Here is a 13,404-nt window from a genome sequence, read left to right on the forward strand (position 1 = left end):
ACGTTTCTACTGTAGATCATCCCATAGTGATGTTCCTAAACCTCTATCCAATATAAAGCAGCGTACGTCCCTCCCTTTCACATACAGCAAGGCCACGGTGGAGACATCCAGCACTCAATAAGCCTCACCCTGGGCCAATCCCGTCTATTTCAACATCTTTGTAGTCCAACCTCTGAACTGAATTCCAAATGAACTAAACCACAGTTCTTTAGCAGACAAGTTTCTACAGCTAACAGGGGAAAAAGTCATTCATCAAGTTCAGGAAGGAGAGCCTGAATCCAAAGTTGCCAGATCTTGTGTAAATCTGCATTTGCTATCCAAAATTTGGTTCAGTTGTAGACGTCAACCACTGAATCGCTGCCACTGGAGAGGTCTTTCATTGCAAATTGATTTTCTTTTAGTAACGAGCTACCAGCACTCAGAAATTTTGAATTTCCTTTTGACGGATTTTTTTTATTAATTATTATTATTATTATTATTATATGTCCACATAGGAAGAAGAGAAGCATCTCTGATCTATCAAAGAGGGAATGGGGGAAGAGGCACATCCCAGGCCAGTACAACTAGCTTGCTCTTAACAAATATAGCATTTTGTTTAGATATAATGTATTTGAATAAGTTACTCCAGCCGCACGAACAAAAGGACACTTACATCATTTGAAATGCCTATTGGGACAATGCAGGATACTATTCCATTCACAATTTTTTGACTGTTCAAATAGGCTCAGAGATTAAGTTATGCAAGTTTCTTTTAAAAGAACATTTTTCTGTAGAAGTAGTTTTTACTAAATACAAGCGTTCATAATGACTAAAAAGTACAAAATATTCAAAGTTCACCTAGAAAGGAAGCATCAAATGCCAGCCTACTATTTTCCACCAATTGCAATTTTCCATTTTTATCAGACATCAAAAGAGTAAATACAGAACTACTGTGTAGGCCTATAGGCAATAGGTATTTTAGCAAGATTTCCTTTCAAATTTCTCATATATCCTAAAATATCAGAAGGCAGATTTCCCCACTGAAAGTACTGTAGGCTCTGTTAAGGGCACAGCATAATTGCAGAGGGATAAAGAAAACAGAAGTCACCTTTAGCTGGCCAATTGTTTGATCTGCATTTTTCTTTTGGAGTTCCTCCTGTTGCAATTTATTGTTCTTCTCCGTCAGTTCATTCACAAGTCTAGCACAATCCTGACGCAATTTGTTCAGCTCACTAGACTGCCTGAAGAAATAAGAATGACTGGTTTTTCATAACATAATCTTAAGCAATTACAATTCACAAGGATCAAGTCAATGACATATCAGTAGACATTCAAATATCAAGTCGAAAGTGTACTTCTAGAAGAAGCGTTTAATACCAATTTACTCTCAGAGTAACAGAACTATTTAGCATTTCAGAATATGTACAAAATTACACATAGAAAGCAATAATGTTCCCGACTCAAACCATGTCAACTGCAGCTGGGTGTCTGGGCACCACCTATCACAACAGAGCCCTGATTCTATCCTCATTGGGATCTCAGGGTGCTACAGCAGCACAAATAACCCTCTTCATTGGTTTAGAAGCAATATGAGTCTCAATTTATGAAACCTTGAATGACTTTGCTTATCCCTCTTCTCCTAAAACCACCAACAAATAAACATCTTATTGCTACCCATTCGATGCATCTTTTATGCAGATGTTTAATATTTTTGTTAAAATAACAATCTTAAAATATTTCAGCTCCCAAGATTACACGGTCAATATTTCTGCTGGGGCCTCATGGCCAAGGGCTATATAATCAGTGTCAGACATACTGACAGTTAACACTTCTATGCTTCCTTCCATTGGAGGGTCTTTAACTTGAGCAACTTTAAGAGGCCTGCTCTTCAGAAAGTACCAAGCACCCACCCACTGAAAAATAAGGGTCTCGAACTGAGGGATCCAAAGCCAATAATCACTTGAAGATCTTGGCCTAGCTGCTTTACTCATTGAGTGCCACAACATTACTCCTGAGGATGCTGGGGGAGTGGGGCTTGGTGGGGTGGGTGTCTGGATGTAGCTGGTTGGGGCTCAGGGGGGTGAGGACCTGGGTGCAGGGGTCTTGTTGTAGTGCTCCAGGTACGGGGGGGGGGGGGGGGGGGGGGGGGAGGGGTGGAGCTCACTGGGGTGGAAGTTCGAGTGCAGAGGGGCTCAGTGGAGGGGTGTCTGGGTGCAGGGGAGGGGGTCCAGATGCACTGGAGTTGTGTAGACAGGGGAGCAGCTCCCCATACACTGACTCCTCCCCCACAGGCTGAGAAGGGATGGGAGCAGGAAGTGGCCGGGGTGGGGGTGGGGGGGCAGTGCAGAGTTTCCTGCAGCTGGGGGAGGGTCTGACCCAGCCCCAGCCACTCTTTGCAGGGAAAGAGCAGGTTCCATCCTCCCCAGCCCAGCCGAGACTAGCAGCTGAGCCCGGCAGAAGGTAGGAGCCACCGGCTGGGGTGTCCCCTGTCCCACCTTCCCTGCAATGATTTACCTCTTCACTGGCTGCTCCAGGTGCCCGAAATAACATGCTTAAGCTGCTGGCGAGGGATGCATGACCATTCTTGCAGCTCCCCTTTGCTTCCCCATCAGAAAGTCATTTTTCTGCAGGGAAGCGAAGAAATCTGCAGGGGACATGAATTCTGCATGCATATAATGGCGCAGAATTCCCTCAGGAGTAACTGAATATAGTTATATACTAGTATAATAAAACCATGGCTGTGGAGACGGTGTCACCTAGTGGAACACCTAAAAAGGTGGCCAGAACAGCTATCTTCAGGGAAAGCCTCAATAAGTTTAAAAAAACCTGATAGCTCAGAGGCACTGAACTCCTGAACATACTTGCTTTCCATCTGGTTGGCAGAAGTACTGACAGCATCTCTCAAGATACCATTTTCCTGCTTCAGGTGGCCTATCTCAGCCTCCATCTGCTCACGAAGCTGCTGGAACTAAAATAAATACCACACATTATATTTTAAAGCTCTGAGGAATAGACATCAATAGCTGTGTAACAGACACTGTTACTGTACTGTAATAGACACTTACAATAGTCTCAGATCAAGAAAATTAATTTGGAAGGCTCTTAGGTTTTGCAGTCCACACACAAATACATATGTACCCCATCAAAGGCCTATTGATATTTTAAGCTCACAGAATTGAATTAAGGACACATTTGCCTTTTAAACCAGTTTCCCTCTTGCGTGCACGTGCCACAGTTTTCTTATGCAGCATGCAAATCTAGTAACGGTAGATCACTGAGCATTCCTGATTATGTGACTTAGTCCAATAACCACCACTAGACAATTCTAAAGTAGATTAGGGGAAGGGGTTAATTTATTTCTGTTGGAAGTCTGAAGTCAAGTTAAACTGAAAATGTGCAGAGAAGCCACAATGAGAAGACTGATTATGAATAATGATATGTAAGGGGCGGGGGGAATCAGCCCTTTAAAATAGTTTGGGCCTTTTCTTTATTCCTGAGATTCTAACTGAAGCAAAATAAGACAGTCTCTTTTTCAGATATGCATGTGCTTTTATTGTACTCTGAACATAGTTTCTCTGAAGCACCTGTTGTCTCAGGAGTTTGAGACCCCCACCACAAGGCTGCGCCAGAGGCCAGAATGCTTGATTCAGCACAGAAGGCGGCAGATTCCATGCCAGATGACAGGAGGGGCTGGCTAGCGCGAGCTACCAGTTTGTTGAGGGCCTACAACACATGCAGCTCAAACGTTTGTTTCCTCCTCTACTGGTGCCAAACTTTCAGTGACAGCTGAAACTGGTTCCAGGCCCTAGTGTCATCAGATGACTAATTCATCAGGGAGGATTTTGTATACAAAAAAGCTGTCAGACAAACATTGGCTGTTGGGGTGAGACAGAAAAAAAGACAAGCTACTGGAGCGCCAACGTTTAGCTCACACTGACATGGGCTCCAAGTTGCTCTCGATACCACACAACCCTAGAAGTTCCAGGAAGAAAAAGCACCCAAAAACCAACAGGCAGCTCAGATAATCAGGCTGTCAGCCGAATAGCATTCCCTTCTCTGCAGTCTAATTCCCACAGTACCCAGCAGGGGGAGTGGAACTAGAATGCCAAGAACCAGGGAGGGTTCCCTTTACGTTCTCTCCACAGGCTTCTGCTTTTTCGCATATAATATAATTTCTATTATCTTAGTGCCCAAGAGGCCCCTCTCCCCGCATGATGCGGGACCCTCTTGTGCAGTGGGCTATACATAGATAGCAACAGTCCTTACTCTGGAGAGCTTACTTTGCTTCAGGACAGGTTTCAGAGTAGCAGCCGTGTTAGTCTGTATTCGCAAAAAGAAAAGGAGGACTTGTGGCACCTTAGAGACTAACCAATTTGAGCATAAGCTTTCGTGAGCTACAGCTCACTTCATCGGATGCATTCCAGTGAAGTGAGCTGTAGCTCACGAAAACTTATGCTCAAATAAATTTGTCAGTCTCTAAGGTGCCACAAGTCCTCCTTTTCTACTTTGCTTCAGTAACTCTGACAGGGTGCCCTCTAACGTATGCAGAAACACTGGAAATGTATCACTTGATGTAAAAATGTGCACGTTACCCTCAATACTGCTACAGCTACACAGAAAAAAAAGCGATGCTAAGATCTGAGTTTTTAGTCAATCAGTTGGCATAAATACAGCCGTAGTTCTTCCTGAAAAGCTTTGGTTGACTGTAGATGGAAGACGTTTGCCTTTGATTTTGATGAAGCTAAAACTTTTCTTGGGTCACATTGTAACAACGTTAATGAAGGTTGAGATGGCTCAGAGGACAATCTTATGGCAGAGTGAAGGATAAGTCCATCAATGGCTATTAGCCAAGATATTCAGAGATGCAACCCCATGCGCTGGGTGTCCCTAAACCTCCGACTACTACAAGCTGGGACTGGACAACAGGGTATGAATCTCTCCATAAATTGCCCAGTTTTGTTCATTCCCTCTTAATCATCTGGCACTGGCTGCTGTTGGAAGACAGGATTCTGGGCTAAATGGACCATTGGTCTGACCCAGGGTAGCCATTCTTATGTTCTTAGTGTCCTTCATGATTTTCAGTAAGGCATTTTGCAACGCAGAGTGCATTTTATAACCTCCCTACATGAACATATTCGCTTTTAAGGATGTTCTGCATCCAGCATGTCATTCAGAAGGTAAGTTGTTAATAGCACCGGTCCACGTGTATGGCTATGAGGGCCATCTTTCTGAAGCTGGATGATTTAAATAGATTTTGCATCTCAAGAATCACACTTTTCAAACACATAAGAAGATCATAAACCACTTTATGAAGAACTGGGGGGTGTTATGTCCATTGTACAGATAACAGAAGCACAGGGTGGGTAAGTCACAGAGTCCGTGGCAAAGCCTGGACTAGAACTGCAGTCACCAGATCCCAAACCTTTGCTCCAGCCAGGAGACATGCTGCTCATCACTGGTCATTTGCAGATAAGGGAAATAATGAATGAAAAGTAGTACAGTGTGTTACTTTATATGACAAGACCAGTCTCTTGAAAACAAAGGCCATCTATAGCAGCTTGCTGCCTTCACCTAGATGAAGAATTAATCCTAGATTCCTCACCTCAAATCACTAAAGATTCTAGGTAGCACCTGCAGTTTATTCATATGGAAACAAAAATCAAGTGTTGCACCTTTTGCTAAAACAGTCATTTTTCATATTAATCTATTTGTACTTCACTCAAGAAATCAAAATGGCTTTCATAGAGCTTTACCTTCATCTTCATCCCCTGGTTTTCCTGGAAGCTAACATGGATCTTGCTCTGAAAAGCACCGTGTTCCTTTTCTAGCATGTTGATTCGTTCTCTCATCTTTGTTGTAAGCAAGTTGCTTCTCTCCTTCTCTGCAACCAGTTCCTTGGGTAGGAAATCAGAAAAAAAAAAAGTTCATTTCCCCTGTCCCCTTAAACTCCTAAAAAATCGTAAGGCGATGCATTACTAATTACACTCAATACTCATCCATTAGAGCCATTATCAATATTTTTTACCCACAGAAGAATTCAAGTGTTTGGTCTGACCAGCAACATGTTTCTGATATTTTATATGGATTTAGCATCAACACAAGAGCAGGTTAGACCAACACCTGTCAGAAATGGGCTAGAGAATACTTTGTCCTGCCGTGAGTGCAGGGGACTGGACTAGATGGCCTCTGGAGGTCCCTTCCAGTCCTATGATTCTATAATTTCACAAAGTAAAATTGGGTGTTGCAATGAAAAGAATGATCTCTTGCTGCTTCAGAGAAACTGGAATAGTGTTTCTATCACATTAAGCCAAATTATTTCCCCAATTGCCTCTGTTTGCCCCAGTGAGATCAATATTTCATAGGTATAACTAAGGGCAGAATTTAATTTGTCTAATGAACTAGGAGAACTCAGTTATAGGATTGTGGCAAAAGTATAATGACAGGTTTCAGAGTAGCAGCCGTGTTAGTCTGTATTTGCAAACAAAACAGGAGGACTTGTGGCACCTTAGAGACTAAACAATTTATTTGAGCGTAAGAAAGCTCAAGGTGCCACAAGTCCTCCTTTTCTTTTGGCAAAAGTGTTGTACATTACAGATGAACTCTCAGGCTGAAGTGAAAGTGGAGTTCAGTCTAATGTTCAGTTCCCCTCACTAGCCAGAGTCATTCAGTACATAACTGCTAGCATTAAATCCCACAGTGTAGGTTTAAATCTCAAGTAATGAGTCAAGTGCAATCCAATTCCGCATACTTAGTGCAGGATGATCATTATGTTAAATACAAACTAAAAATATTACTATTAGAACCACATGACTGAGCAAACACTTTACAATGTCATAAAATACACGAGCTATAGCATGTGTCTTGTAGGGTCAGCAACAGTAGCATCTTCAGTATTCTGCAAATTAAACCAACCTGCTTCTAAGGTTCTCAACAGACTAGTAGCAAACACTCAACAACCCGGACTAGCTGAATTCCCTGACCAAGAGAGGATAACCAAGATGATGAATTTATGATTTTCTAATAAAGAGGCAAGTTTTATTTGGTTTAATTGTTTATTAGATAGTGCAGCGATCCAAACATCAGACAAAATTTGCAGGATGCTTCTTGGAAGCACACATATTTGTGTGCGTGCTGAAGGAAATAATGTTGATTGCAGCATTCCGCCAAGCTTCTGTTAGATTAGTTAGCGAAAACATGCACAATTCACTTTGGACGACTAACTTTTATAACTTAAATAAAAGCAATTTTCTCCTTTGAGATGCAACCTTATTACCCTCATAATGCTGCTTTTCCCAGAGTAAAGTTTTCAGGAGAGTGACTTAGGTCCCACTGAAAGGCCTAAATCACTTTGGAAAAATGGGAATTAATCAGTCTGATGTAATGAAACACAGCAGGGACTTAATTTTCAAAAGCATCTATGGGGGACATGAATAGGCCATTTCTTTCACCTAACTGCTAAGGAAATCAGAAAAAGGCAATGTATTGAAAACTTTATGCAGTGTTCAACTCTAGAAAAGCTTTTAAAGCTGCAATTTAGACTTAACTCAGAAACAAGTGCACGTTTTCTCACTTAGCTGATTTACTATTTACCGCCCACTAATGAGGGGACCCTTTATACCCAGTGAGAGAGATTTCTACCTGTTTTCCACACCTTAAGGAACACTTTAAACTTAATATTGTACGTGCATCAGTTGTGAACCAGCAACAGTCTGGATATTTATCCAAACTTCCCTCATCACCTTCCTTCCATCAGTGATTCGAAGTATGTATTCACAACTCCATCCTCTGTCATCACTCTCTACACCCAATAATTCGCACCTGTGGCACCCCCTTAAAATTAGCTAACTCTGCTCTTCTCCTGCAGCTTTCCCTAGAGAACACAACCACTTCCTGCACTAGTAATTTATTCTCTCAACTCTCTCACAAAACATCCACCCAGGAGCACTTCTCCACTTCTAAAATTCCCTCATTTCTCCTCCCAGGATCTTGCTAATTTCTTCTGAGATGCACCAGTTATGGGTAAAAGTTACCACCACTGTGACTAAAGGCCCTTTCCTCCTTTATCTCTGTGTCAGACTGAGGTATCTCACATTTAACATGTAGCCAGCAGTGGTCCCCCTAATTTTTCCCAAGCATGTGTGGAATGAATTTTGTTATGTGCACTACTATGGAGGTGGTGTGTGACACATCACCTCCATAGTGGTGCACATAAAATTCATGTGGCGGGGATGGGGCTGAGGGGTTTGGAGTGTGGGAGGGTGAGGACTCTGGCTGGGGGTGCAGGCTCTGGGGTGGAGCCAGGGATGAGGGGCTCAGGGCTGGGGCAGAGGGTTCGGGGGAGAGGGGAGGAGGGCTCTGGCTGGGGGGGTGCAGGCTCTGGGCTGGGGATGAGGGGTTCAGGGTGGCGGAGGGGGCTCTGGGGTGCAGGCTGCGGGGGGAAGGGGAAAGCACCTCTGCAGCTCCAAGGTTCGGGCCACAGGTTAGGTGCATCTCCCCTGGCCGTGGCAGGTCTGGGCCAGGGTTGGGTTGGGGCTGCGGGAGAAGTGCCTCTTCCCAGGTCATGGCAGGTTTTGGGCCAGGGCTTGGGAGAGGCACCTCTCCCCACCACAGCAGGTCTGGGGCTGGGGGAGAAGCATCTCTTCCCGCCACAGCCTTGAGCTGTGTCTACCTGTCCCCTTGGCCACATTTTCCCCCTTTCTTGCCTTTCAGACCTATCCCAGTATTTCTCCCCCCAAAACCTTCAAGGTCACTCCAGCTGCTCCATATCTCCTTCTGCAAGCTTCGGGAGCTTGGAGACAGTCAACTCCTGTTGCATTCACTTCCCATCCCTCTTTTCATTCTCCTTCCATTTCAGCCGAGTGAAGGGGTGGAAATCAATTTTCTTCGCCAAGTTACAGTCCTCAAATTCAAGGGCTTCCTGCTCTACTCTCATTGTCCACCTACCATTATTGCTCTATACTGTGGATTTCACAGCCTTCCTTGTGCTTGCAGTACTCTGCTCTTCCAGGTTTTCTTTCAACCATTCCTGCTGCTCTTTCAGCGTCTCCACCAGTAGTTCTTCCCTTGAACGCTGCATGCCCCCTTCCCCAATGTTCTGTCCTCGTTTTCCCCCACTCCCGTTTCACACCTCATTGAGTCTCATAGGTTCAGCCTCCAGCTACACATGAACTACTCCCAAGTCTCTCTCCACCGCACCCTCTGTTCAAGTCTTACATGTGCCCTTCCAATAACTCACACTGAATGCTCCCCACGGCCAACTTCCTCTTCTTCAAACCGTTTGCTAGCACTATTAATACCACTCCCCACCCGCCCCCACTCATCTGCCCAGGCTCTCAACTTCAATATCTTGTTTGACTTTGCCCTACACATTTCTAAAAATCAATCCTTCCCACTAAAAGCCTTGTCCATGCCCGTCATTTCAAGCCTTCCTGCTTCTACCTCCATTCCCCTCCACTCCGCCGCAAGTGCTGCTGTGAAAATAGTCTCTTCTCCGGCCTACTATAATCATCCACCAATTTTTGTGCAGGATTCTCTTCACTTTTGTTATGTTTTGCCTTCTTCTGAAATCTTCAAATTAAGAAGGTCTGAAGACTTTCATATTTAGCTATATTTAACGAGCGTCCCATACAATTAAACTGTTAGCAACTGGATACAGTGAACATAAGCCTGCCAGGCTAAAACAATAAAATAAATAAATAAATAAATAATAGATAAAGACTTAGCCTTGATAAACTCCTAAGAGAAAATCTCTCCTTTTGTTTCACACTGATCTCGTTAAACTAGCAACTGTACTGAAATTCCATGAGGTTCCTTGTTCGTTTCCTTTCAATTCCATACCTGTTCCCTTCAATATATTCACCTGAGTTAGCTGCTTGCACTGATCCTTTGCAACCGCAGCTTCTTCCTTCAAAGCAGCAAGTATTTTGTCTTTTTCTTGTAGCTGGTGTATAGTTGCAGCCGAGTCTCCCTTACTAGCCTACAGCAAAAGGATATTAAAAGTGATCAAACGTGCGGGAAGTATTACAACTGAATTATCTATTATGGCATATATTGAAAGTTGCAGTAAACATGACTGGAGTTTCCTTCCCCCCCCTCCTTCAGCTAACGCCCACTGCTGCACAACCCAGCACGCAATCATTTGTCAGCCTACTACTAGCAACGTAAGGCATGAGAAGGCATTTTGGGTCTGCTACAAAAGGCCGCTAACGAATTTCATTAGACCAGGATATGCCTTTAAAACACACAGCACAGCAGGTATAGCTGCATTTGAGCAGATTATTCTCCATATTTGAGGTCAGATAGGAAGGTGGTGGTTTGGGGAGACGCTATCTACAGACGTAGTAAAAAGGTTACATGCTGCTACAACGCAACAAGCCTGGTCTCCTAAAGCATATTACTACCCAATAGAGGAAAGGTTGTCCTGGGATTCCCCTCCACATATAGCAACGACAGCAAAAACACTGTACTTGCCAGAAGATTACTCTGTGGCAAAGTCTATCAACATGATTGAATCACGTTGATTCTAGGAGAGGGTTAATATATAACTCACACTTGCCCTAGATGTTATTGTAAAGCTATATGCAAACAGAATGGAAGAAGAGAGAACTGGGCAAATTCTAGATCCGACATAAATGCCTGTGACCTCTGCCGCATGTAGAGGTTTTAGAACTCAGTTTATGTGACTGATGGCAGACTTACTGAATGTTTTTGTGGCTATGTGGCAATTTCTAGATTAAGTCTGATAACTGGTGAAATATATTGGAGATCCATATTCAGTTTTCTTTTAAATTTGTCCATGAATGGTTCCATCTTCGTTTTGTGTTTGTGGCAGAGAGAAAGCCAGAAGGTAAGTGAATACTTAGAGGTAAAGTAAGCCAATTGTTTGGTAGCAGCTCAATAATACAAAGCAAAATACCTTCTTCACTTGATAAAGTGACTGACAACAATATTTCCTGCTTTCCTCTGTGGAGTCCAAGGGCCACAACTACTAACCTTTGTAGTGAAAATGGAACTTTTCTATAAAAGCATATTGTACATATACACGTGCACACACACATCCAGCCTGTGCTATTGACTGGGTAATATTCACATTTTCACCTGCAAAAGTTAACACTTATTGGGTTATAGAAGCCAAGACTTCTATGTTTTGAACAGCTCCCTTCAAATCAATAGCAACAAACAGACATACATCATGCAAACCAGGGGCTAGGCTGCATTAACAAGACAGAATACTACTGAAAAGAGTCACCACTATACACATTGATTTTACACTGACACCATCCACACAGTGTTCTGTTCTGGTCTCCCCATCCCAAGAAGAATACAGTAGGAATGTAAAGGCTCAGGTTAGGTGACAAAGTGATTTTAGACATAGAAAAACATCCATAAGAGATTAAAAGTATCAGGACCACTTTGGGGATTCATAGGAGATTACATAACAGTGGCTGAAATTACTAATGCCAAAATATAAAATAAGGAGCCTTCTAATTTCTTTGGATGTCAACCCAATTTAAAGGGATATAAAAAGGAAAGTTTTCGCACAATGCATAATTAGCCTGTGGAACCCAATGCCACAAGCTATGAAAGCAAAAAGCCTAGTAGGATTCGAGAAGTTTAGATGTTTATATGAATAAGCATGAGACAGCTGACTAGCTAAGATAAAATGTGTAAGGGATATCACTCCTTCAAGACACACTATGCAATGACTGTTGGATTTAATAAGAAAGCTTCCCAAAATAATGGAGAGTTACGCAATAGCATGCTTATTGGGGTTTTGCACCTTCCGTTGAAGCATCAAGTACTGACAAAGGATATTACACCAGATGAACCATTGGTCTGACTTAACATGACAACTCTAGTGTTTCTAGAACGTATTGAAGATGGAAAAGTGCATTATCTGTTTTCAAGACCATAATTAGCTGCATTAGATTTTTCACATAGAACAAGTTATCAAATGATCTTCAAGAGACTTACTGTAAAATTGCTGTGGGGCCCAGGGAATGGAGTTAGACTTTACTTAAGGCAGATAGTCTGGCCCCCCACTTCAAGCAAACATCTGTACAGAGTAGATGCAGTGACCTTTTCTCAGGTGTGACAAAGCATTCATTTCCTTCTCCCTTTTGACCCAATCCCTCTTCCTGCCACCAGTCCAAATTCACCCACTGTGTTTAAGCTCCTGCGATAACACAAGGAGCTATAGTATATCATCTCCACAAGAAAGGACAGGGCCAGAAAACGGGCCTGCTTTAGCAGTGCCGCCATCTTGTAGGTTTTGCCTTCTGAAATGTATGGCTCTATTTTTTTCCCCAACCAATCAACATTCATTTGACATGCGCACAAAGCCAACTCTCAGCCTACCAGGCCAGGACCTAGTAGGATAACCAGTATACGTATACTGATAGCTGACCATTAACTTGTGTACAGAAACAAAGCTTAGTGAGTAGAAAAAGAGGCTTTCTGGAAATGAATGCAAGATCTTCATGACAGAACCATTATTCGGGCAGGTCACATTTTTGGTCTAGGTAACTTGACAGTGTCCCTTCCAAACACTTGTGTATTAAAAATAAATAGTACTATCTAGCTCTTACAGCGCTCACCTTCTGCAAGGCATCCTGAATCCCACTGGATTTCTCCTTTAGCAGCTCAACCACACAGAGGGCCTCACCTTCAGTGAAGATCATGCTCTTCATAGCCAAGAGAAAGTCCTTAAACTTTACTTCAGCATTTTCTGTAATTAAAGGATAGTGACATTTACACTGTTGTGAATATCTTATTCATTTACTTTGCTCCAAAATAATAAATGTATTGTGATGTTTCAAACTGAAATTAAACAGCAAAGAGTCACATATTCAGTGAAGACAATATGCCTTATATTTAGGACAGAATCTGACTGTGAAGCCTGCCAGTTGACTCCTTGGAATATAGTTCTACTAGATCACTATTTGCACACTCAGTAGAATGATAAAGTCACCAGCCACAAATCAAACAAACAGGTTGAAGAAAACGAAAACCAGCACATGAATTTAGAAGTGTACTAGGTAGGAGAGTCTTTAGGCTAAGAGACAGTAACTTGCACTTAGTTCCCAAGTTAAAGGGCAGTTAGTATTATTTCGTGAGTAAGAGAGAGGTGCAAATAGCAAGGATATTGAATTCATCAAGCAGCATGATTCTGAACTGGAGAAAATGGAGTTTTCAAGAACACAACAGCCTCAGTGTAAAATAAGTTTGATTCATTCCTATATTAAAATTACGAAGGCATCTAGCAGCAGGAAAACAGTCTGATTTAATGTGGATAGAAGAGACCAGTCAAACCCAGTTTACTTATCTTTGGTATATGAATGATAGCAACAGTTCAGAAAAATAAACTGCACCCATAGTAATTTTAGTAAAATTTAGCATAAAGTTCTGGTATATTCAATATACCTA

The 13,404-nt window shown here is 42.5% G+C and overlaps 1 protein-coding gene across 9 annotated transcripts in view; it reads right to left on the reverse strand.

The window, feature by feature from the left end:
- KTN1 (kinectin 1) overlaps nucleotides 1-13,404 on the reverse strand; it is a 111,850-nt gene that overhangs the window by 49,546 nt on the left and 48,900 nt on the right. For all 9 annotated transcript variants that reach the window (XM_074956460.1, XM_074956461.1, XM_074956466.1 and 6 more), the window contains exons 5-9: nucleotides 12,576-12,706; nucleotides 9,839-9,955; nucleotides 5,733-5,873; nucleotides 2,841-2,947; nucleotides 1,088-1,220 (exon numbers count right to left, since the gene is read on the reverse strand). In XM_074956460.1, coding sequence (XP_074812561.1) covers nucleotides 1,088-1,220; nucleotides 2,841-2,947; nucleotides 5,733-5,873; nucleotides 9,839-9,955; nucleotides 12,576-12,706 — 629 coding nt within the window. The remainder of the gene's footprint in view (nucleotides 1-1,087; nucleotides 1,221-2,840; nucleotides 2,948-5,732; nucleotides 5,874-9,838; nucleotides 9,956-12,575; nucleotides 12,707-13,404) is intronic.

The sequence above is a fragment of the Natator depressus genome, chromosome 6 (assembly GCF_965152275.1).
Source record: "Natator depressus isolate rNatDep1 chromosome 6, rNatDep2.hap1, whole genome shotgun sequence".
In the NCBI taxonomy this organism is placed as follows: domain Eukaryota; kingdom Metazoa; phylum Chordata; order Testudines; family Cheloniidae; genus Natator; species Natator depressus.